The 23281-nt window shown below is 46.8% G+C and overlaps 1 protein-coding gene across 1 annotated transcript; it reads left to right on the top strand.

The window, feature by feature from the left end:
• Window positions 1-13469: 13469 nt before the first annotated feature.
• On the top strand, window positions 13470-15161 carry FOXD1 (forkhead box D1). Its single transcript, XM_063128638.1, has one exon. The coding sequence runs from the start codon at window positions 13769-13771 to the stop codon at window positions 15077-15079; it is 1311 nt and encodes a 436-aa protein (XP_062984708.1). The 5' UTR covers window positions 13470-13768; the 3' UTR covers window positions 15080-15161.
• The last annotated feature ends 8120 nt before the right edge of the window (window positions 15162-23281 follow it).

The raw sequence follows: 23281 nt of genomic DNA, 5'->3' as shown, positions 1-23281 counted from the left end.
CAGGCAGCCGCGACGCTGTGACGGAAGCCGACGCTCCGCGCGCGCGCGCGCACTGCCCTCCGTTTCGGTTTCCCCCTCCGCCTCCTCACGTGACTGATGCTCTCAGGTCCGCCCGCTTTCGAAGGGCAGGGAGGTCTAACGGGAGCAGCTGAGTGTGGGGGGAGATCGTATGGGACTCCACGTGCATCCAGGCGCAAAACATTTAGGGCGCAATCGTATGCATATTTAGACTGAGGGGGGGGGTATCCTACAACTCCCAGTATGGGCATCCTGGCTGGAGCATGCTGGAAGTTGCAGGACTTTTTTCCCCGTCTAAGCATGCATAGGATCGCGCCCTGTGACGAATCAAACCTTCCCTCTCATGCGAGGGATGTATGATTTTGTCAAATCCGCGTTGTCTGTATTTCGGGGATTGCCCGGTATCTTCTGTTCAATCGTCCGCTCTGAACAAAGACTAAAAGTCAGAGTGTGATGGAACCCCAAACGTTCTTCCAGGACTCCACCTATGTAAAAGAGACACCTGTGGATGCGTGACCAGATCTCCTAACTAATGCAATTGATTGGTCAGTTTGAATTTTCCTTGCCTGGGAGCTGCCCAACCCCATAGGAATTTTTGCGTTGTGGAATCTTAACTTGATGGCTGAGTTCGGACGACACGCTAATCAACGGTTGTTTCCCATTCTGTCCTATTACACCCACCCACCCAGTTGATTATTTATTTATTTAAAACATTTGTATCCTGCTCTATATCATTAGGATCTTAGGGCGGTGTACAGATAAAAGCATACAGTAGAAAACAATAAATATACACAGCTAAAAACAAACTATGAACCAAGTTAAAACATATAATTTAAAAGTAGTAAAAACAATTAAAACAGTTAAAACAATGTGCCATCTTAGTGAGTGATTAGCATGTCGTCAGAACTCAGCCGATCTTTCAGGCAGAGTAAAGACAAAAGTCTCATACCCTCTGGCGACCGTCCCCCCTCTTCCCCCACATAGGATCACTTTGGTCAGTAATACCTAGGATCTTGATAAGTATGTTTCATTTTATTATTTAAAGCAACTGACCATTCCCTAACTTCTTTTCGCTTGGTTAAGGAGTTCAAGGGAAAACTCCATAAACCTCTCTTCTCTTGCTGGCTGGATAGTAAAATGACATGGGAGTGATAATGGTGCTACCTCTGATGAATACAGACAAAAAGCTATAGTCCCTCTGTGGTGAGGAGGCTTGTGGTAGTGGGAGATTCCATCAGAAATAGTTGCAGGCAGGGCAGGTGCTACCGTAGAGGCCACTCAGGCGGCCGCCTAGAGCGCCAAGCTAAGAGGGGCACCGGGCACAGCGCAGCACTCACGCACATTGTTGGCTGTGAGCCGGCCCGGCCTGAGGATTCAGCTGGGCCTGGGCAGCTGAAGCGAAGCCAGGGATGCTGGGATGGGGGTGGGGCGGCTCCACGTTTGGACTTCTGGAACGCGCCCGAAAGAGAGAGAGAATTATGGGGTCTTTGAGTGAATGCATGTGTTCATGCGTGTGTTTGTTTGGAGTGAGTGATGCTGAGTGTGTGTGTGCGTGTGTGTGTGAGTTGGGGGGGATGATTTGGAGGTGATATTCCTATTAAATAATGCATTTTAGACCCATAGATGTTCCTTTCCAATTTGTTTGCTATAATTGGCATGACGTATTTCTTGCACTTTAAAATAAATTTAGCAGTTTCAAGTTTTGTGCTTCTTATTTTTTTCCAGGAAACATATGTTCTTAAAAATCAAAGTTGGCATTTGTGTGTGTGTGTGTGTGTGTGTGAAAGTAGCTCACTCACCTTGCCTAGGGCGCAAAATAGTCTGGCACCGGCCCTGGTTGCAGGGGAACAAATGATTGAAAATCAAAAACACTGTAAGAAATCAGAGTTAGAATATTGAACACAAAGGTAAACTCAAAGGTGCAATCCAGATCTACATACATGCACACACTTTTTGAATGTTGCCCTATGGAAAAGGAGAACCTGGCAAGAAGAAATCTGGCACAGAAAGAAACACCCTGAGCTAGAGCAAGAAAGGTTTTGAGGTGGGGGGCATTAAAACCTAACATCCTGGCATTGTAGCCTGAAGTTGTACAATACATCAGGATTCTGCCTGGCTGGTTGGGGATGATGGAAGCCCTAATCCAACACATCTGGAAGACACCTGGTCAAGGAAGGTTGACATAGAAACTTCTTTCCTTTTCTTTGATTGAGTTTCTACTTCACACTAGCAGTTGAAATGGTAGCACTTCTTTACAAGAATGTTTTCATTTCTAATTCAAAGCTAAAGGCTGCATTTCAGTTGGCTGAGGATCTTTTGTTAAAGTTCAATTTGTTTTACAAGTTTAACCTAGAAATCATAAACCTCCAAGTTCAGTGATACTTACTACCAAGTAACTGTGCATAGGACAGTAGCCATGCTGATCCTAAAAATGGGTATTGTTGCTCTTCAGTGTGCGTGTTTGTGTCTGTGTCTGTGTACACACACACACACCCCTGGAATCAACACATAATGGACTCTCCTTGTGGGCATGGCTATGGAGATTGTCCTGATGAGATTGTGCACTTCAAACATTACTGCTTCCCACAGGGGAAGAAAGTTCCACTCCATTACTACCCCTCCCCCCCAATACAGACCCTCCTTTTATTTATTTTTATTTGTTTATTCTGTTTATAATGCAGCTTTTCAATAAAATCCCCCAAGCAGTTTATAAATGCATAAAAATATCAATTCAACTAAATCAATGAAATCAGACATTTCAACAATAACAGATCAGACAGGTAAAGACATGAAAGCGCAGCAACAGAATAAAACCAGTTTCAATCAAAATTGAATCAGGTCATCACCTGGCACCAAAAAGTAAGAGTGGGTGCCATGCCAGGTGAACTTACCTGGATAGTGCATTGCAGAGGCGGAGTGCCATCTCCTCCCTAGCCTCCAAAGGTGAAAGCGCCCCATCTGATGCTGTATTTCCAGAACAAACACAACCTACATGGTAGATGTGGAGATTTAAATGAAAATGAAGAAAAGCATGATGTACAAGTACGGCCAGCATAAAGAAGTATTTCTGAAAAAGAAACACCCTTCCCCTATAGCAGCGGTCCCCAACTTTTTTGACCCAGGGGCATACTTGGGTGTTTGAAAAACTGCTATGGGCACCACTGTAAAATGCTAAATTAGTGGATCACAGCTTTAGCATCTACTGTCGTGTGTCTAGATGTTAGGCTGTGTCGTATTCAGCTGGGGGAAAAATGTTTCATAGCCATTTGACATCATAACATCTCTTTGTCCCTGTTCAGATAGCATGCTTAGCCATCATGCTTAAGTATTTTGAGCAAAACATTATGTCTTTGCATGTTATGTAAACCCTGACTTAGGCCATAGCTAGACCTAAGGTTTATCCCTGGATCGTCCAGGGGTCAAACCTGTTCATCTAGGTGACGCACAGGGGATCCAGTGCTCAGGCAGGGGCGAACCCTGGATGATCCCAGGATAAACCTTAGGTCTAGCTGTGGCCCCTGTGTGTCATTTGAACCATTCCTAACCATGGTGGCTACATAACCACGGTTTAAACATGCTCACTAACCATTTGCTGCAAAAGCTTAGAGTGTTGTCTGAACAGGCCGTTTAATAAGGGATTGTCTAATTTGGCTAATTGCTGGCAGTGCAATGCAGCTAATGCTTCTTGTATTTATTTATTTATTTATTTTCTATACTGCCCAATAGCCGAAGCTCTCATTGCCAAAACATACAAGCATATGTTTTGGCAATGTTTAGTTCTTGCTTCTTTTGAGGAGGAGGTTATTATATGGAAAAATTTCATACTGAAACAGTCTTTAATATGCACTGATGTATATAGTCTGTTAAATTACTTTCTTGCTTCATGGAAATGAATGAATGGTCAACTGATATTACAACATTGAAATGATAAATGCTCACTTCCTATAATGCAATCGTTTGAGGACCTTATAACTCTTTCAACATTTGAATGGGTGGAATATAGATATCACCTTCAAATGGATACTTATTTGGGTATCTGGCCTGCTTTTGTTCAAACCTATGTATAATTGTTAGAATATTATGGGTGTGGGTGTGTGCGCGCACATGTATATGCATTCATACGTATTCATTGCTATGGATATACACAAATCCACGAATGTCTATTAAAAATAAATAAAAAGGAGGTCTGTGAATCATTTTCATTTCCTGGACACCCTGTGCCATGCATGGATTGCAGGTCACCCCACCCCACCCCGCAAAAGCAAACATCCACAGCAACAAGTTGCCACAGTAAATGTAGAAGTGGGGATGGGGGATGGAGTATCCATTTTTATATCCTCATCCATCTCAGTAAATAATATATCCTTAAAAATACTAGCATCTCAAGATTATTTTATATCTCTCATCAATATCTGAAAGACCCACAGCATCTGATTCTGAACTTTCATCTTGAGCTTTATGGCATTCAGATCAAATGGAGACAAGCTTTTCAGTTCTTTTCAAAATTTTAGCTTGTTCTTCAGTTGTGCCTAGCTGCTGTGTGTTTTCAAATATCCATCAGTTACTTTCACTTGATGCAGAAGATGGAGGGAGATGAAGCAAGCGAGAAGTGAAACCAGAGGTTATAGTGGCCCCATTCAGACAACACGTAAACCATGCTGCAGGAGGAAGCAGTCAGCTTCTTTGCAGACTCCCAAGTTACATCTCCTGGAAGTTGCACCTGGTGATACCTGAGATTTCTGAGTTCCAGTCCATCGTGATTCAAAATAGGGCCTTTAGTACAGTAGCGCCCATTCTCTGGTTCCCTACACAACTATAAATTATCAGGTGCCAACCCTTCTGAGCTTTTGGTACCTACCTTTTTAGCCAAAAACCTAGAACAGTTGCCACCTACTGAAAAAACATACCTTTTCTAACAGGCACTCCCAGGAAGGTAATCTTGTTATCTGCAAGAAAATTTGTTTTGGTACATCACTTAGAAATTTCTTTAAAATTCATAAATATTGTTAAATAAATAAATAATAAGATGTTCTGCACTTTGCAACGTTCCAAATCACAGTTCAGCTTTCCCTGATCTGGTGCCTTTTGCCATGCTGGCTAGCAGTGGGGCAGCTAGGTAATTTTAGACCATGGACTGAACAGTTTTATGAAGGAAACCCATTATACAACCATGTGCATTACTTCAGTTGTGACACACACAATAAATCTCTTCTCCCCCACACACTCCACCATTCCATGCTTTGCAACTGCTTCTGTATTCCTGATAATTTAGAGCAACTCCCCACAATCCTATGTCAACCAACCCTGTTTAACACACACACACACACACACACACACACACACACACACACACACACACACCCCTCTGAGCATGTGCAGTTTTGTATTTGAAACTAACTTAAATCAGAGCACCATCATCTCTAAAGGAATAAAATGGGGTTTGCTTCTGCTGCCCTGATGTTGAACACATTTACCATCTTGTTGTAGAAAAGGATACTATATTTTAAAGAGTAAAAACACTTTTAACATAAATATTGTTAAATAAATAAAAATATGTTCTACACTTTGCAAAGCTCAAAAACAATTTTAAGCATTCCCTGTTCTGGTGCCAGTTGCTATTCAGACTGGCAGTGGGGCAGCTTGGTAATTTTAGACCATGGTCTGAGCAGTTTTATGGGGGAAACCCTATACACAGCCATGTGTGTTACTTCAATTGTGATACAAACTGCTTCTGTGCTCCTGATATCTCCTGATATGGTAACCATGTACCTGCCCACCTAGCTGCCCCTAACTATAAAATATATATTTAAAACAAGAAAGATGCCAAGCAATGTCAACCTCAGTGGACCATGGCATGTCCATGTCACCCCAGGTGCTGAGGCTGGGCTTGCTTCTGCTGCCACCCCCACCCCCACCTATCATTCTCTGGAGGGGTATCTAGACTGTGGGGCCCTGGAGTTTGGACCCCCAAGGTCCATCCCTACCCGAACCACTGCTAGCTGGGGTGACAGGGTATGTGTAGCCCAACACATTTGGATGATGCCAGGTTGGGAAAGGCTCTTTAGCATGGCTGCCTTTGAATCTTGGATTTAAGAGCTTTTTAGCGGTATGAATTGGCAACGATATCATTTTGGAAGCAGTGGAGGTTGGTGGCTCCAATTTTGGTGGGGCTGTGAATTCATTTTGGATTTATTTATTTATTACATTTATATACCGCGCCATAGCAGAAGCTCTCTGGTCTGTTTAGTCAGAACCAGACAGAACTCTAACGGAGGTATCCAAGGTGCTGAACCATATACCCAAAATAGGTTCATCACCTTTAAGAGTTCTGGCTGGTTCTGACTAAAACCCAGAATGGAATCACAGCCCCACAGAAATCCGAGCCACCAGGCTCCGCTCTTTGGTTGTTAAAAGTATTTTTACATCGTTCTGAAAGAGAAAATATTTCATAAGTGGGGCTGGATGTTGTAGCTGCTTTGTTTATTTTTTAAAATCTCCCCATAAATATACAGTTTTTCCACTGGACAAATTGGAAATTAAATTCGTTGGGGTGGGGGTTCTCCATCCTCCGTTTTGGGGGCGAGGGGCTTTACATCCTTAGACCCGCCTGCAATTCCGGTTATTGGCACGCAAACGCGGCAGCGTCCATGAAAGGACGAAGAAGCCCCACCACGCTTCGGATTAGCATCTGAATCACACACACACACACACACACACACACACACACACACACACACACCCCGACCCACCCACCCCAGAGCGGCGCGAGTCTTTAAAAATGTGATCGAATCCAGCGGGGAGAAGGCGTGTAAACAAACAAATCCGATCCTTCGCCCGAGACGCCATTCTATTTAAAAGACTGCTTTTGTTCTTTGGAAGTAATCAGCATGTCCTTTTCGATATTTGTTATTGTTGTTACAGGAAACGGCAGCATTAGAAATACTCCCCATCGATTCCCAAATATCGACGACGGGGATGACCCGGGCGATCAATCAGCGGCTGAAAGACAGTTTCGCTGGAGGCAGCGGAGTGGGGGCGCAGCCAGTTGAGGCTGGTGACTCCGATTTTGGTAGGGCTGTGAATCCATTCTGCTTTTCAGTCAAACCAGCCAGAACTCTAATGGGACTGTCCAAGGTGCTGAACCTGTTTTGAGAATATCGTTCAGCACCTTGGCTAGCTCCTTTAGAGTTCTGCTGGTTCAGACTGAAATCTAGAATGGATTCACAGCCCCACCGAAATCAGAGCCACCAGCTCCCCTGGGGAGCTGCTAGGTCATTTTACACTCTGGACTTCATGGTCTATGTCAGCCCCCTCCTTTAGAAGGCCATGTGTATTATTTTAGTTGTGAAGCACACAATTCATTTTTCTATTTTGCCACACCATGCCACCCCCCCCCCCAAGCATCATACCATGGTTTACAAATGCTTCTACATTCCTGATAACTGAAGCAACTACCAGCACCACTAAACCCCTGCATGCTAAACTTCATTACTGGAAGCACATACAATTCACAGTTTACACTCACTTAAACTGTGTGTCACCATGATTTCAGGAATAAAATGGAGCTATTTACTCAGGAATAAGCACCATTTTGTTGTAGAAAATGAGAATATCTTATCATAACCATAATCATAATCATATGAGCATCTGTAACAATGTACATGTAACCAGGATGCTGTGGTAACTGGCCTCAGTTCTGGTGGGCCCCAGCATGGCGGGACCTGTAGCAGGGCCAGCCCCCACTAAATTTACTCTGCCCCCTAAATGCTTTACAAATAAATAAATAAGTCCTGCAGACCTCACAAACTGCCTCCCTCCCTTTATGGCACCCCACCCCACCAGACCTTTAGGCTAGCTACAGATCTGGTAGGGCCCAGGACAGGAGCTGACACCACTGATTTCGGGGTCTTTATTTGGGGGTGGGTGTCCTGGACATTGGGCCAGAAGCAGGCCTGTACCAAGGGCTGGGCTGGTGGGGGTGCTCCCCCCTAAATTTTCTCTCACCCCCCAATATTTTTTAAAAAACAATAGTTTAAAATGGTTTACAATTTTGTCTTTAAAAGGCCTGCAAACCAGAAAAACTGCCCCCCTACCCACCCCCCAGAACTTTTAGACTGGCTACAGGCCTTCCCAGAGGTCCAGCCCAAAGTACACTACTGGCTCGGAGGAATTATTTCAACTTTATTCCAAATAAAGTTAACAAAAGGCAACAAGAAGGAAACAAAAAGAACAAAAGAAAACAAAAAGACAACAAATAGAAGAACATGCATAATAAATCAAAATCAGCAAAGAAATAAAGGAATTCTCTAATTATAAATTTTAGGGCACAATCCTATTGTGTGTTTAGCCAGGGGGATGAATCCTGCAACGCTGGGCGTTGTAGGACTTTTTTCTGTTTAAACGTGGATAGGATTGCATCCTTAGGGTATAATTGATATGCTTATGGAACATCTACAGTAAAATGGCCTAAGTAGGAACTCATTACCTAATGAAGTAAAGTAAAAAAAAATACACCTTATACAACATAGAAAAGGGGCGTGTGCGAGGGTATTTTTCTGTGTTAATCAGAAAAAATCTAGGCAACTGTACTTGGTGGGAATTTTATCAAAAGCTCGAAGAGCTTCAACACAGGAAATAATGGAAGCCGAGCTGCTTTCGTTTGCGGCCTAGTCTCCCGCCTGGGGCGTTGCGCCGTGCCGGGGTGGCGAGACCCTCGTGCGTTAAGCCAAGGGCCCAACAGGGCCTGTAGTGCGACGGGACCCGGCCTGGACTTCCCCTTCGCCTGTAGGTGGCGTCCTTCATCTACACAGCATCTTCTCGTGTGAAGATGCGCAGAGAGGCAGGCCGAGAGCGGCGTGCGGCGAGCAGAGAGCCGCCACCAGAGGGACCGTGAACGTGAAGGACTGGCTCGCGGCGCGCGGAGAGCGTGCAGGTCTCCTTGCAGATCCTGGATGCCGTTGCGCTACAAGCAACGTATCCCACGGAGCCGCGACCGGGTTGCGTTGCTTCTCTTGCTTTCCAAGCAGCTGGAATCTCAGCCCAGCGGAAGATGTCGCAGGGCGCTCTCCATCGCGGAAGGCCAACCCCCTTCGGCCAATCCTAATGGATCCATGCCCGATCGCTGCCTGATTTAGGACCCGAAGAAAGTCGTGGCGCTTCTCCTCCCACCCCGACTCCCAACCCTATTAAGTTCATGTGGTGTGAAAGACTCGGGAGTCCGGGGTTCGAATCCGCCCTCGCTGGGGCGGGTGACCTTGCTCCGAAGACCTTGAAATCGCTTCCTGGTTTTTAGGCTGCCATCCTCAGACTTTGTTCGCTCTTAGCCTGGCCTCCCTCACCAACCTAGCTTGGAGGAAGGGTGGGAGAAAGACAGCGATGAGCTATAGAAACCACAGAAGAGCGAACTCATAAAAGCCACCAGCTTGATTTCAGAGCTGCAGCTTAACAAAGACACTCCTCCCCTCCCCCCCGCCGAACTATGATTTGAGACATGGTCGCATACTTTATCTAAAAGTAGATCTCCGGCGTGCAATTTCCCGGAGACTGATAATTTAAAACAAAACAATACAGAAAACCGGTCTGAAAGACATCTCCGGGAGAGATTTATACAAACTGTAGTCGAATAGAGCTTCAAGGCAGGCAACTTTCCAAACGCATAAGAATAAACAGATTTCATGAAAGTCAATGGCAAAAGTCTCACGGATTTTAAAGGAGCAGGATTTTAACTTTCACATAGGTTCTCACGCGTGTTTGTTGGCTTCTATGTTAAAAAGGCAATAAAGGCATGCAACTTTAAAAACAACAACACCTGAATTAAGTCGGATACCACTGAAATCGCTAACTTCCCTCGTTTTTAGGCTGCGATCCCAAGCGTTGGATTCAGCGGGGCTGAAGATTGATTCAATATTTTGAGGAACGCATTTTGAGGATCAAAGTTCCTCCTGCCCACGGAACTTAACCCCCGCCTTACCCTCCTAAATATCTTCAACTTTCAGCTAAACTTTAGCCCTTTATGATGTCAATGGAAGAGTTAAATTTATGCTCCCCCTTCATCTCAAGCTGAAATAACAAAAAGCCTTGTGGCACTTTAAGACTAACAAATTTATTTTGGGCTAAGCTTTCGTGGACTAGTTCCCACTTCAGTTGAAAGCGGATGCCATTATAAACGCGTTAGCCTTCAAAGTGCCACAAGACTCTTTGTTGTTGTTTCTGCTGCAAGGGACTAACAGGGCTACTCCTCTGGAAGTTCTCCCATTTAGGTAAATTCTTCAGTTGCATTAAACTTTAGCGGTTTTGACAGGGTAGCCCCCACCCCCACCTAAAATTACTTGGAAGTTAGACTAGAAGGCCAGCTTTGTCCCACCTAAACACTCAGACATTCTGAAATATCAGGAAAAATGAAATAAGGGTAATTAAACACACTACGGAGTAGTTTCCCCACCTGTTATTACCAGGAAACTTCTAACGAGGTAAATACATGTATTTTTCTTTATTAAGAATTCCAAATTCCTATAAGTGGTTAGGTTTTGTTTTTCTTTACCTGTGAGAGGACCTACTTGAATTAATATCACTGGTGACAGAACGAACCAACTAACTTGTTAACACAAAAACAAACTTGAGGAATGAGAACTTATGGGAAAGTTAAAATGCTCCCCAGTTAAAATCTGTGGGGCTTTTGGTCATTGACTTTCCTGAGATTTGTTAATTCTTATGTATTTGGAAAGTCTGACCTTAAACTGATCTAAAAGTCTGGCTCCAGAGGTACAGTCAGTATAATCCTGTGCATGTCTACTCAGAAGTAAGGCATATTGAACTCAATGGGACTTAGTCCCAGGCAAGTAGATATTGCAACCTATACAAACTTAGCTGGAAGTCATATTGAACTTAATATGCCTTACTTCTGAGTAGACATGTTACTGTCCAAGTCAGATCACTGTTTTTACTAGGCCCATTAGTTGGAAAATAATATCCCACTGCAAATATGGTTTTGAATCATGTTTTTTTAAAAAACAACCAGATCGTTTTATACAAAAGTGGGATAAAGGCTTCAACTCAATCCACTTTTACCTAGGACTAAGTCTCATTGAGTTCATTGGGGCTTACTTTTTAGTAGACACGTATAAGATTGCAGTCCAAATCATTTTTTTAAAAAAATGCCTTTACATATCATATTTAGGACCAAGGTATGAGACTAGTATTTTACTTCAGAAATCCTTGTTCACACTGTAAGCCTTGCAGTGTAAGGAGTGCTCTGATTATGTGGGAATGGATCTGATTGTTTTATTTTCAACTACTAGGAAGGCTGCCACTTTGTGATCCCCGGATCACAAATATTTTCCTTAGATAATAAATAGAATCAGAATGAAATATTATGTGCTTGTATAAAATACCCTGTTTAAAAAGACATTATAAAATCCGTCTATAAATCTCTCCGTGTTAAACTGTTGTTTGTTTTAAGTGTTTGAATAATCCCGTATGATCATTGAAATAGCAACAACATAAAAACACCGCATGCTTCTCGTGTGAGAAATTAGCAATTAAACCAGGGAGTAGGTAGAAACAACCCATATTTTAAATCATCCCTAATTGACTAGTGGGATGTTAATGTGGGTGAGGGGACCCAGTGAGGATTCTGAGCCCACCTGTTTGGCAGTTAGAAGATCCTTCAGACTTTCCAAGGAATTTATTTAGGGTCTGAGTGGGGCGATCAGGTTGGCTTGCCTTGAAAGTGACTTTCGCAGGAGTACCTAAAGTTAGCTTATTGCATTTAGTCAAAGCAGCCAGCACGACACGCTCGCTTTTCTCAGTGCATCCCAGTGGACTCCCTTCAAATGCAGTGAAATTTCTAAAACAAATAAATAAATAAAATGGCTGCAATTCTATATTCACTTACCTGGGAGTAAGACCCACTGAACTGAATGGCATCTACTTCTGAATAGAGATGTAAAGGATTCCACCATTAGAATCAGAGTTTTCATCTCAAGTTTTGAAATCTTTCGATCGAGTTATTTGGCTTTCAGGTTTCTGTGGTTTGGGTTTGTTTTTGTTTTTAAGGGAATAAAAACCCCACTCGTTTCATTTCTGCCCAATCAGGCCCCAATTTCAGTTCATTAAAAAAAACCACCCCTGATGAGGACTATTTCTTTCTTTACGTCTATCGTCTTCTTGGATAGTGAAAAAAAATTTTTTAATCTCCACTGCGTTGTTGGGAGTCGTAGCTTCCACAAGAGAACTTCCCGCAGGATCGTGCCCTTCCGCTAACTTAGTAGAGAACAGAATTTGAAATCGTTCCTACTTGAAGAAGAATTTTATAGAAAGACAATTCCACCATCACCGCCACCCGACACACATACAACAACAAACTCGCGTATGGGAGTGTTGGGAAACTTTACGTTTATTTTTGTGTTCCTATCAGATATCTCTCCCCCACCCCGGTGGAATTTCTTACATAGTTAAAATCTTACCCAAATGTTATTTGCTCGCTTTGTCGGGAGCATTTCCCCCCAGCACAGTGAGCTTGACATGAAAAGGCCTGGGCCCATCCCATCAAAATGAATGAGCAGGTATGAATTTCTCAAGTTTTCGAGAGGTTTGTTCCCCACTTTAGCTGGGATCTCCCACCCTTTAAATCAATGTTAACAGTCCGGTGCTGGCTCAGCCTCCCTTGACAAGGAAACACTCTTGTAATGACCGGTTTGGGATGTCGACTTCCCCTCCCCCCCCCCCGCGCCCCCTTCTTCCTCGCTCTGTTATGCTTGGCAAGGCTGGAGACCTGTTACAACACAGACAGATCGGGGGCTTTTTCTTTGGAAAATCGCTGGGGATTTGAGGGCAGTGATGGATTTTACTTCCAAATGTGTTTTCTCTCTCTCTCTCTCTCTCTCTCTCTCTCTCTTTTTAATCACACCCCACAATCCAAGCAAGAGGAGGGTCGGGGGAGGCTGGGGGTGGGGGTACTGGGAAGGAGAATCACGCTGGCCACCTCCAGGCTAAGTGGGGGGGGGAGGGAGGGGGCAAGAGGAGGAGGACTGCTTCTCCCAGCTCTCTCGGCCACCCTAACGCTCAACAATGGGGCTATTCAAGGCCCGGGATGGGTCTTATTTATTTATTTTGTCTTCTCCCCCGCCCCCAACAGCCTGCCGTGCGAACCCCCCACTACTCCATACCGCCTCTCTCTCCTTTCCCCCCTTCCAGGAATGTTTTCCCTGTTGTGGCTCTGACGTTGGGAGCCATGTGACGGCCCCCACTCGGGCTGACGGGAGGGCGGAAGGAGAAAAGGCCGCCCCCTTTCGGACTCAGCCCCGTCTTGGCCAAGATCTCGCTCAGGACTTCGCCGCCGCCGCCGCCCCCTTCCTCCTCCTCCTCCTCTCACACCCAGCCAGCCCGCCAGCCCCCTCCCTCTCCCCCCCCCCCAGTAAGTAGTGGCTCTCCCTCTCCACCCCCCCCAGGTTCCATTCATGACTGAGGGCAGCGGCAGAGCGAGAAAGCAACTTCTCCGGCAGCGCTCGAAGCGAGCGGCTGGGGGGGAAGCCGCCGCCGCCGCCGCCGCCGCCGCCCTCGCTCTGGCTGGCGAGGCGCGCTTCGACGGCCGCCTCGGGGGCGGGGGGAGACGCGCCTGTGCGCCCGGCCGGGCTCCCCTCGCCCGCGCCCTGCCTCTGCCAGCTCCCCCTGGCCGCCAGCCCCCCGCCACCGCCGCGCCTCCTCCTCCTCCTCCTCCTCCTCCTCCGCTGATGCCCGGCTGTGCCAAGCGATGACTCTGAGCTCGGAGATGTCCGATGCCGCCTCCGTGCTGGCCGAAGAGACGGACATCGACGTCGTGGGCGAGGAGGAGGACGCGGACGAAGACGAGGACGACGAGCCCCTCCGCCGCCGGCCTTTCCAGTTGGAGGAGGAGGAGGAGGAAGAGGAGGAGGAGGAGGAGGAGGAGGAGGAAGCGATCTCGCTGCCCAGGTCCCCCCGGGCGCGCGTGCCGGCAGGGTCCCCCGGCTCCGGCTCTCCCTCGCCGTCGTCGTCCTCGTCGTCGTCGTCCTCCTGCCAGCAGGGCCCTTTCCGGGCGCCCGGGGCCGGCGGGGGCGGCAAGAACAGCCTGGTGAAGCCGCCCTACTCGTACATCGCGCTCATCACCATGGCCATCCTGCAGAGCCCCAAGAAGCGGCTGACGCTGAGCGAGATCTGCGAGTTCATCAGCGCGCGCTTCCCCTACTACCGGGAGAAGTTCCCGGCCTGGCAGAACTCCATCCGCCACAACCTGTCGCTCAACGACTGCTTCGTCAAGATCCCGCGCGAGCCGGGCAACCCGGGCAAGGGCAACTACTGGACGCTGGACCCGGAGTCGGCGGACATGTTCGACAACGGCTCCTTCCTGCGCCGCAGGAAGCGCTTCAAGCGGCAGCCGCTGCCCCTGCCCCTGCCGCCGCCGCCGCCACCGCCGGCCGACCTCCTCCTGCGCGGGCTCGAACCCGCCGCCGCCGCCGCCGCCTTCCTGCAAGCCGCGCGCCCGGCCCCGCCCGGCCCGCCGCCGCCGGCCCAGCCGCCGCCGCACCCCGCGCCGCCCGCCTACGCCTACGGGCCCTACGGCTGCGGCTACGGCCTCCCGCTCCAGCCCTACCAGCCGCACGCGGCGCTCTTCGCCTTCCAGCCCCAGCGCCCGGCCAGGCCGCCGCCCGCCGGGCCGCCCGCCCTCCTGCCAGCTCCCTCTGGCGCTGAGCTGGCCCGGACCGCGGGCTTCCGCTACCCGGCGGCGGCGGCGGCGGCCCAGCTCAGCCCCTCGCTGACCGCCTCCTTGCACGCCGCGGCGGCCAAATCCAGCTCGGCCTTGGCCCGCTCCCCGTTCTCCATCGAGAGCATCATCGGGGGCCGGCTGAGCCCCGCGCCGGGCGGCGGATGCGCCTCCCAGCCAGCTGCCGTGCTGCCGGTGCTGGCGAGGTCCCTGATGGCCTCTTCGCCTTCGCTGGCGTCGCCGCCGCCGCCGCCCTCCGCAGCCTCCTGCTTAGGGACTCTGCACCCGGGCGCAGCCTTGGCCAACGTTGAAAACTTTACTGCTAGGATTTCCAATTGTTAATTGCCTGGCCCAAGGTAGGAGGATTTCCGGGGCGCTCCATTTTGCCTTCGCAAGGAATGCAAAGAGACCTTTTCTAGACAGAGATTATTAATGTTATTTTTCATTTTCCTTGTTTGATTTTTCTTTCTTTCCCCCCTTCCCCCCCCCCCGGCCCTTCCGGCTTGCTTTTTCTTCGGTCCTTCTATTTATACGAAGCCATTTCTCCACGCTTCATAGACAGACGAACGGCAGAGAAGGGGCCTTGAATTCTTTCCTTAAAAAGCAGACGCCGATCGCCAACAATTCCTAAACTATTTCAAGACGACCCACATATTTACACAATCAGGATCAATGCAAAGAGAGAGGGGACAAAAAGAAAATCTTGCGGGGGTGGGGGGAGTTCAGCCAAGCGACACTTACTCTCATTGTAGCTCACTGATGTACTTTTATATATGAAAAGATTAACACGTTTACACAGAAGAAAGTCTAGATTATAATTTCTTATTTTAACCTGTGTTTTTGTATCATAATAGGCTTCTGGAGTCTCCTCCCCCCCCCCCTCTTTTTTATTTTGTACCTTATGCATATTCTTTACCAGGAATATTGTTAAGATTACTGGCAAGTATTATTGTACCATTCTAATTGTAAAATAATAATAATATCTTCTTTTTTTACACATTTTTGAAAATAAAGCAATTAATTTTCAACAAAATAAATACCGCAACTAGCTTTAGGCCTTTGGATCTCCAGTGCTTTCCTCTATGAATGTTTAATACGAGCTATATCTGTATAGCTGATCATATGGGCAGTTTTGATTCCAGAGCAGATGAATAATCTATTCTTGCAAAGAAATACAGAAAAAGGCTTTCCCAGACAAGTAATAGGATGGCAGAATCATCCACGATCTAGCTAAACTAAAGAGGTGTGGGGGGGGAATATGCACTTAAACCCCTTGTATAGTGTTCAATGGGAGTGGCCAATTGTGCAGGCTTACTAGGATGAAAGTTTCCTCTTTCTTTCAATTGGACTTCTAATATAAATAAGTACTTACAGTCCATGGGGTCATCTTGAAAGTACTTACTGGGAAGTTTAGTTGGAATCAAAGGGACTTGCTTTCTAGTTAAACGTAATGCCAATTGGCTTACATTTTGGACCATATTTAAGTTTCACTCAGGAATGGGTCTTGGCACAGGTAATGTTATGCTATACCAAATGGTGAAAATATTATATTCAAGCTTTTATAAATAAATAAATAATGAATGAATGATCAAATCAGAGTGAAAGACTAACCAAAGGGGGGGGGGATGACTATCTCTTTTGGTGATGGATAATTTCAGGTTTTTGCAAGCTATAATATTCTATAACTCCAACTTTTTGTACTTGGATCAAATGAATGGAGATTCTTTTAAGAGTTTTAAAGTGTAATTTCCATTGCAACTGCATAACCATTGTCTACATGTACCAAAAAGGCAATATGATTGATAATTGGGGAGATGGGAGATTGTATGTTTAATTTTTAAGGCAGAGAACACAAATAGCTGCCTACCTTGAAATGCCTTCCTACAAGAAATCTAGACACAGGGTTATTTGTGGATAATGAAATAGGAAAAAAAATCAGTTTAATAGGAAGCAAGTTATGTTAAAAGGCAGATGGGCATTAAATACATTTTACTTTTAAATATGTGAAGGACTGGAAAACCCTTTTGAAGTGGTTTGTCACTTTTAAAACTGCTGAACATTTTAACCTGTGGGATAAATATCTTTACAAAGCTGTGTTCCTAATTATTATGTGGAATACCTGCTCCTACCTATTGTTATCTTTAAAATAAGTTCCAGTTCAAATAAAAGGAACTTTTCCTCCAAGCTTAATTGAGGGGGGGAGTCTGTATTGTTTTATGGATGTATATTTCAGTTTTCTTTTTTCAAGTAAATACAATAGTATTGATCTGTCTAGGAACAATAAAGCCACAAAGATAGTGGAATAATTGTGGAGATTCCACTCAATAAATAAATAAATAAATCTGTGTGCTAAAAGTACACACTGATAACTTGGTTTTGGAGCTGTCTTCAAGATCGACAGAAACTGTTCTTTTCAGTAAAATAAATGAAGAGCATATTTCACCTATATTCCAGAACAGCAGAAGAAGCCTTGCACTTTATTATACAAATGATTTAACAAGTCATTTTATGAATATTTACCCTCTTCCATTTTAATAATAATAATAATAATAATAATAATAATAATAATAATAATAATAATGTATGAATAGGTGGTATGGTTAAGTTGTCTTGACGTGGTTGTAACCACGGGAAAATGTATAATACATTTTGGTAGCCATGTAGTCGGAGAATTTCATTAGCTGTTTAGGGTCCTTCTAGCCACACAGTTGAGATCCATTGTGAAACTTTTAATATAATCTCTCTCTCTCTCTCTCTCTCTCTCTCTCTCTCTCTCTCTCTCTCTCTCTCTCTCTCTCTCTCTCTCTCTCTTTTCCTTGGTTGGTTAGCTGAAGCAGCAGGTGCTTAGCAAGAAAAGGACACCTCTCCTAAACACCTCAGTGTTAGGTCGCACTGACTTCAATGTTGCTGACTTCAAGATGTTTATAAGGACATGTCTGGTGTAATTTTGAATTTAGTTGCCTGCCTTGAAACTAATTACCAAAAGGAGTGAGGTTATAATTTTAATTCGCTGAAAGTGTAATACTTCAGGCCTAAACATGTTTAACCTGGATGTAAAACTAAAGCCATCCATTAAAAGCAAAGAGTCTTGTGGTGCTTTTAAGATGGACAGCTTTCCTCCACTTTATCAGAAGCATGGAATATTATGGAGAAATCCAGGTTTTCTTTTTTCTTTTTTTAATACAATACATATACTGGGGTGGGGAGAGAAGAATTGTTTACACGACTTTGAATTCGGTTGCATCGGTTTTCCTTCTGATGTAGTGTTCTACATGTGTGTGTTGTGTGTTTTATACGATGGCTACTTAAATGGTCCAGGCTTGCAGGCCTGTGTGTGTGTCCAAATATTATTTCCATTTCCCCAAAACGCAGAATAAGCATGATATTCTGATTTTCCCCCATAACCGATTTCCGAATCTTTTTTATTTGGTCAAAGCCCTGACAGGTTCCAGTTCGTTAGCTTGTGAGGTTTCGCATCTGTTTGCTTAATAATCACAGGAATAGCAGACCAGTGGCGGAGTGGGGGCGGGGGAGAGAGGCGAAGGGGCTGCTGCCAAGTCCAGGTCTCTAGGTGCAAACTACGGAGGCCAAAGGTTGTGCGCCTGATCTGCTCCCACCCACTTTGGGGTTTCTTAAGAGGCAACTTGTATATCTCAAGAGCGAAGGGATTTATATGTATATGTATATGTAAATTTTATTTTTGATGCCGGCGGCGTTTGATTTGGAATCTGGACCGAGGCCCCCTCCGCAGAAATGATTCTCGTCTCTGCAGTGCCAAGGCCAGCCGGCCGGCGCGTGTTTAGTCGAGGACCAAAGGGGAAGCCGTAACATCTGCGTGTTTGTTATGTCTGGGTTTCTGCAAACGGCCCTTCAGCTCTGCAGCCCGAGCAAGCGGCAGGCACCTTCCTGGCGTGGCCTGCTGCACCACGGCCCTGGGTGGGTCGCTGAGCCGGCAGCAAAAAGGGCCGAGGCTGCTGCTGCTGCTGCTGCTGCTGCTTCCGCCGCCGCCGCCGCCGCCGCCTCAGTCAGTTTGCCGGAGCAGGTGCTGCTGTTAACAAAGGCCGGAGAGCCTTTGATGGGGACTCCGAACAACCTCGTTGAACAGGGCCTCCCCACTGGCATGCAAATGGAGCCCGGGGTCCCCTTTTGCTTTGAAGGCCCAGCCAAAGGACATTTGCGGAGATCAAGCCCAATTGATAGGCAGATCGACCCTAAAAACAAACTGGTGGGAGGGTGCCAAAGTGCCCTCCCTCCCTCGCAGCCACCCCCCCATCTTCTCCTCTTTTCTCCCCCGAACTACAAAGTGTGGATTCATTAACCCGTCTCTTTCCCCTAAATACATCCCCTCCCCGCCACCCCCGCCATCATAGGCCTAAAGGGACGAATTACTAGGACTGAAGGGGGTGGGGGTGGGATTGCTTGTCCAAGGAAGAGCTAATGTTTCCATCAGTGCCCTCCAAAAGGACCACACAAAAAGCCACGTCTTCGTTTATGGTTCTATTATGTCGCGCTTTAATCCAGGGATGGACTTAACCAAATGTTATCTATTGGGAACGTAATGAAGCCCTTATGTATGCAGTCGGGCTTTTATGAATGCCACACACGGCGCCTCTTAAGCTTCACCAGCAGCGCTGCTTCTATCCACAGAGCAGCACCCGCTTTTTCAAAAACGGTGCTGCGGTTCATTCACTTTTCGTGAGGTTGTTGCCGTCTCTCGCCTACTCCGCCCCCAAACACCGATCCGAGCTATCTTTTTGCCACATTTCTCTCCAAAGCGCTGGGCTCTTTCCTTTTTGTTAAAGCAAAGAATACCCATACAAGGCCCACGTTAATCGCAAATTGAGTAAATCTGCTGCCCTTCCCAGCTGCAGAACGGGATATTGTCCGGTTTGCTGTGTGTGCAAAACCCATGCACACACAGAGAAACGAACTAGCGCCTTTGAATAAGGGCAGGCGAATTTCTCCTGCCCTTAGCTGCAACTTAGCTACATAAAAGTTTTGGGGGTGTCCACGGTTTTGGCTGCCTGCGATCCAACTCAGGCTTCCTTGGGAAGTTATTCCCTAGCTGTGGCTTTGGGGGATTTTTCCTATGGCCTGCAGGGCTTTCCTTCAACCTCTTTTCGGAAGTAAGCTCCGTCCAAACTCTATGGAGCTGACTTGCCTTTCAAGTGTTTAGGACCAGGGGTGGATGAATCCACGTGTTTCAAGTTAACTTAAGTCGGTGGTCCTCTGATTTCCCCCACCATCAGGTTGTTCCTTTGCTAATTGAACAAACATTTCCCAAGGCCAAGGGAACTTGTTTAGTTGGGCTATAACCTTAAAAGAAAGCCTTGTGAACGACGAGAGAAACAGAACGGTCTTACTGCTTTAAAGCGCTTTATCACAGTTTTATAGTGCTTTAAAGCAGTTAAAGTGCTTTATAACTGTTATAAAGTGCTTTAAAGCAGTAGTGTAGATCCAGCCCCCGTCTTCCTTGATGCTTGATGCATTTGCCACCTCTTTGGAGGATTCCTTTGCTATGGCTGAACATGGAAATGGCCTGCAACATCCAGCTGTCCCCGTCCATGTGAGAGAAACGGCGTCTCGCCTGCTCGCTCTCGCTCTCGCTCTCGGTAGTGCTCGCCCAGCGCTGCCTGGACGTGGCGTGGCGGAAAGAATTCTCGCTGCTCCTGACCTCCGACGTGGCCCCGGGATCGGCCAGAAAACAGGCCTGGCTTGACTTGTACTTCGCGGGCGCTACTCTGCCTTTAACACTTTCTCCCATCAGTCACAGTAAGTACTCCGATCGCCCTCATTGAAAAGCGTTATTATTTGACAGGGAGGAGAGAGAGAGAGAGAGAAATGAAATGGAGATCATGACCATCTGTTCCCTCGTGTTTGGATTTATGCTCCCATAACTCAATCCCATTTCCCTTAGAGGAATTTTTACCGTATAGCCTCTCTCTCATTTTGTGGAGTTTATTTACTTTGAGGCTATTCGGGAGGGAAAAGAGTCTGTAAATGCTCAGTGTAGATTTCACTTTTTCTTTCCTCACAGTTGTTTAACAGGTAGGTTCCGGTTTGTTCTGTATTGTTCTTACGTGCATTTCTAAGCCTGAAAGTAAATTAGAATAACTCGTAAATACCTACTACTGCGTGGTTTTATGCCTTTATTTGAATCGTAAGATTCCCCTCCCCAAACCTCTACTTCCAGCATGTGTCGCTGTATCCTATGCTGGTTTACTCGGGAGTTAGTCCTACTTTGCTCAACTGGGTCTTGCTTCCTAGTAAGTGTGGAGAGGGTTGCATTTTATGCTTATGAAGGCCAGAAGGAAATTCGTTTTCCTCCCACCACTTTGAAGAGCTGACTCCGATGGCTCATTGCTCAAACTGCTTTTGAACCCCCTACTCCCAAGTCTCAAACCAAGCTTGCTATAGCGGGAGGACGCTTTGCGGAACGAGGCGCCCGTAGGGTGAGACTGTCAGGTTTCACGGTATGCGTTTAGATCCACTGAACTGAGCCAGGATGGTGGGTCATGGGGGGAGGTTTTGATGTTCACCTGCAGACAGGGCTGGGCGGAGGGGGGGCAGTGGGGCCAGTTGGCATGGGCCTACGATTTTGAGGGGGCCTATTCCCTCTGTAGAGGCAAAGGGGGGGGGGGCTTTGGTAAAGATTTGTTACAAAGTAGCTCTCCTGTGAGTGAGCGGTACTGAATGGATTAGCAGTTTTGAACATTAACAAGGCAAAGTTGCTTGATTTTTCTGTTGTTGTTGTTGATGATGATGATGATGATGAATTTGCCCAAAGAAAAGCATGTAAAGCATTTCTGAATGTGAAGAAGTGATGTCTTATATGCATCTTGAATAAAAGTGCTTGCCATTACCATTTTTTATAAGTCTTTCTAGTTCATATGTATTTAGAACTGATTAAAAATACTTAATGGGCAGTTTGAAAAGGGGCCTACATTTCCCATCTGGCCCGGGCCTATTACCAGCTTTGCCCGGCCCTGCCTGCAGTTACGAGCTGCACTTAGCACAGGGTCGAGGCGGCTCTTGTATCCTCTGACTTGGAAATAGGTATTCTGGGTTCCAGTAGAATTTCCCCTTCCCCTTCGCCCCTCGCCCGACAGCGAGAAAAGCAGAGAAAGAAAATGTCCACAGTCGGATTGAATGTCACATCGCTTTTATTTTATTTTGAAGAAAGCGAGGCCTGGTGGCTATTAAAGTTGGGCCTGCGCCGCTATACAATAAGCAAGCGCCAGATGCAGAGGTGCGGACCGAGAATCGGTGGAGGAGAACAGGGACGCGGGGATGCAAACCACACACTTGCAGATGGTTTATTTATATTGCTTTCAGTTGCAACCGCGTTGGGGTTCACAGCCATCGGCTTATGCTCATTTCGCAGATGCTCCTCCTGCTTTTCTTGTGGATCTATTTCCTTGGGGATCTTTCCTGCTGGAACTCGCCTCGCTCCTGAAACAATCCCGCCCCCGCCCTGCCAGAGGAAATGGACCAGATGCTCTAAGAAAACCGAGCATTGTGGCTCCTCCGGGTAAGGTATTTTTATTATTATTATTATTATTATTATTATTATTATTATTATTATTATTATTATTATTGAAAAAATGGGAATGGCAGGAGAGGATGCTGAGTGTCCAGCGGGCATGTGATGGGTGGAAATCCAGGGCAGCAGAGGCTGCCTTCAGAAGACGCAAAACGCCGCCCGCGGCAGCCAGTCACTGAGCGCTGCAAGGCCAGGAGCCCTGGCTCGCACGCGAAGGCCGCTGACGTGGGGGCGCGCCCGGCCGCACGCGTGCAGTACCGGCTTTGCGCAGGAGCGCGCCTGCCTCTTGTCTGGGTCCGCAACCCTGGCGTCTACCGAGCTCAGGGCTCCGTGAGACGGATCCGCAGCTCCAGTAACCCAAGGGGAAGGGCCTGGAGCAAGTTGGTGCGCCCGTTCTAACCATCACTGATGGGAAGGTTAACGGGGCTGTTTGGAACCAGCGAGGATTGATTCCAAGCAATGAATGCGGAGCGGGGGAGAGAGGCGCTGTTCTGCCAATAGCAATGACAGAGCATCCATTCCTGGGAAACAACCTCCCCACCCCGCCCACGGGAATCTATGGGACTTACTTCTGCGTAAATGCGTCCAGGTTGGAGTGGAGACCGTTTCCAAGGGTGGCGGTGGAGGCCCTGCTGAAGCCGAGAGGAATAACTGCTCAAACAACAGTCAGTGGCCCTTTCTGCACCTAAGGGTTATCCCAGGAAAATGGAGGGATCGTTCCTGCCTGCTCACGGGATCCCCTGTGTGGCATTTGGATGCACAGGGATGATCCCGGGAAAAAGGCAGGCGTAGAAACGGCCTGGGTCGGATTATTTCACGGTTAAACCGAAATCCGTGGAATTTACTTCCGAATGTATAGGACTGGGCTCTTGTCACGAATATAGAATCTACTCAATGCATGCCTCCAGCTGCATGCACTTCAGGATATCAGCCAAGCCTCGGCACTGTGCCTGGAAGTCAGTCCCATTAGAAGGAACGGAGTTCTAAGGAACGATTATATC

Source organism: Elgaria multicarinata, chromosome 6, assembly GCF_023053635.1.
Source record: "Elgaria multicarinata webbii isolate HBS135686 ecotype San Diego chromosome 6, rElgMul1.1.pri, whole genome shotgun sequence".
Classification (NCBI taxonomy): Eukaryota; Metazoa; Chordata; class Lepidosauria; order Squamata; family Anguidae; genus Elgaria; species Elgaria multicarinata.
The sequence above is the reverse complement of the archived record's forward strand: the minus strand, read 5'-3'. Positions and strand labels throughout refer to the sequence as shown.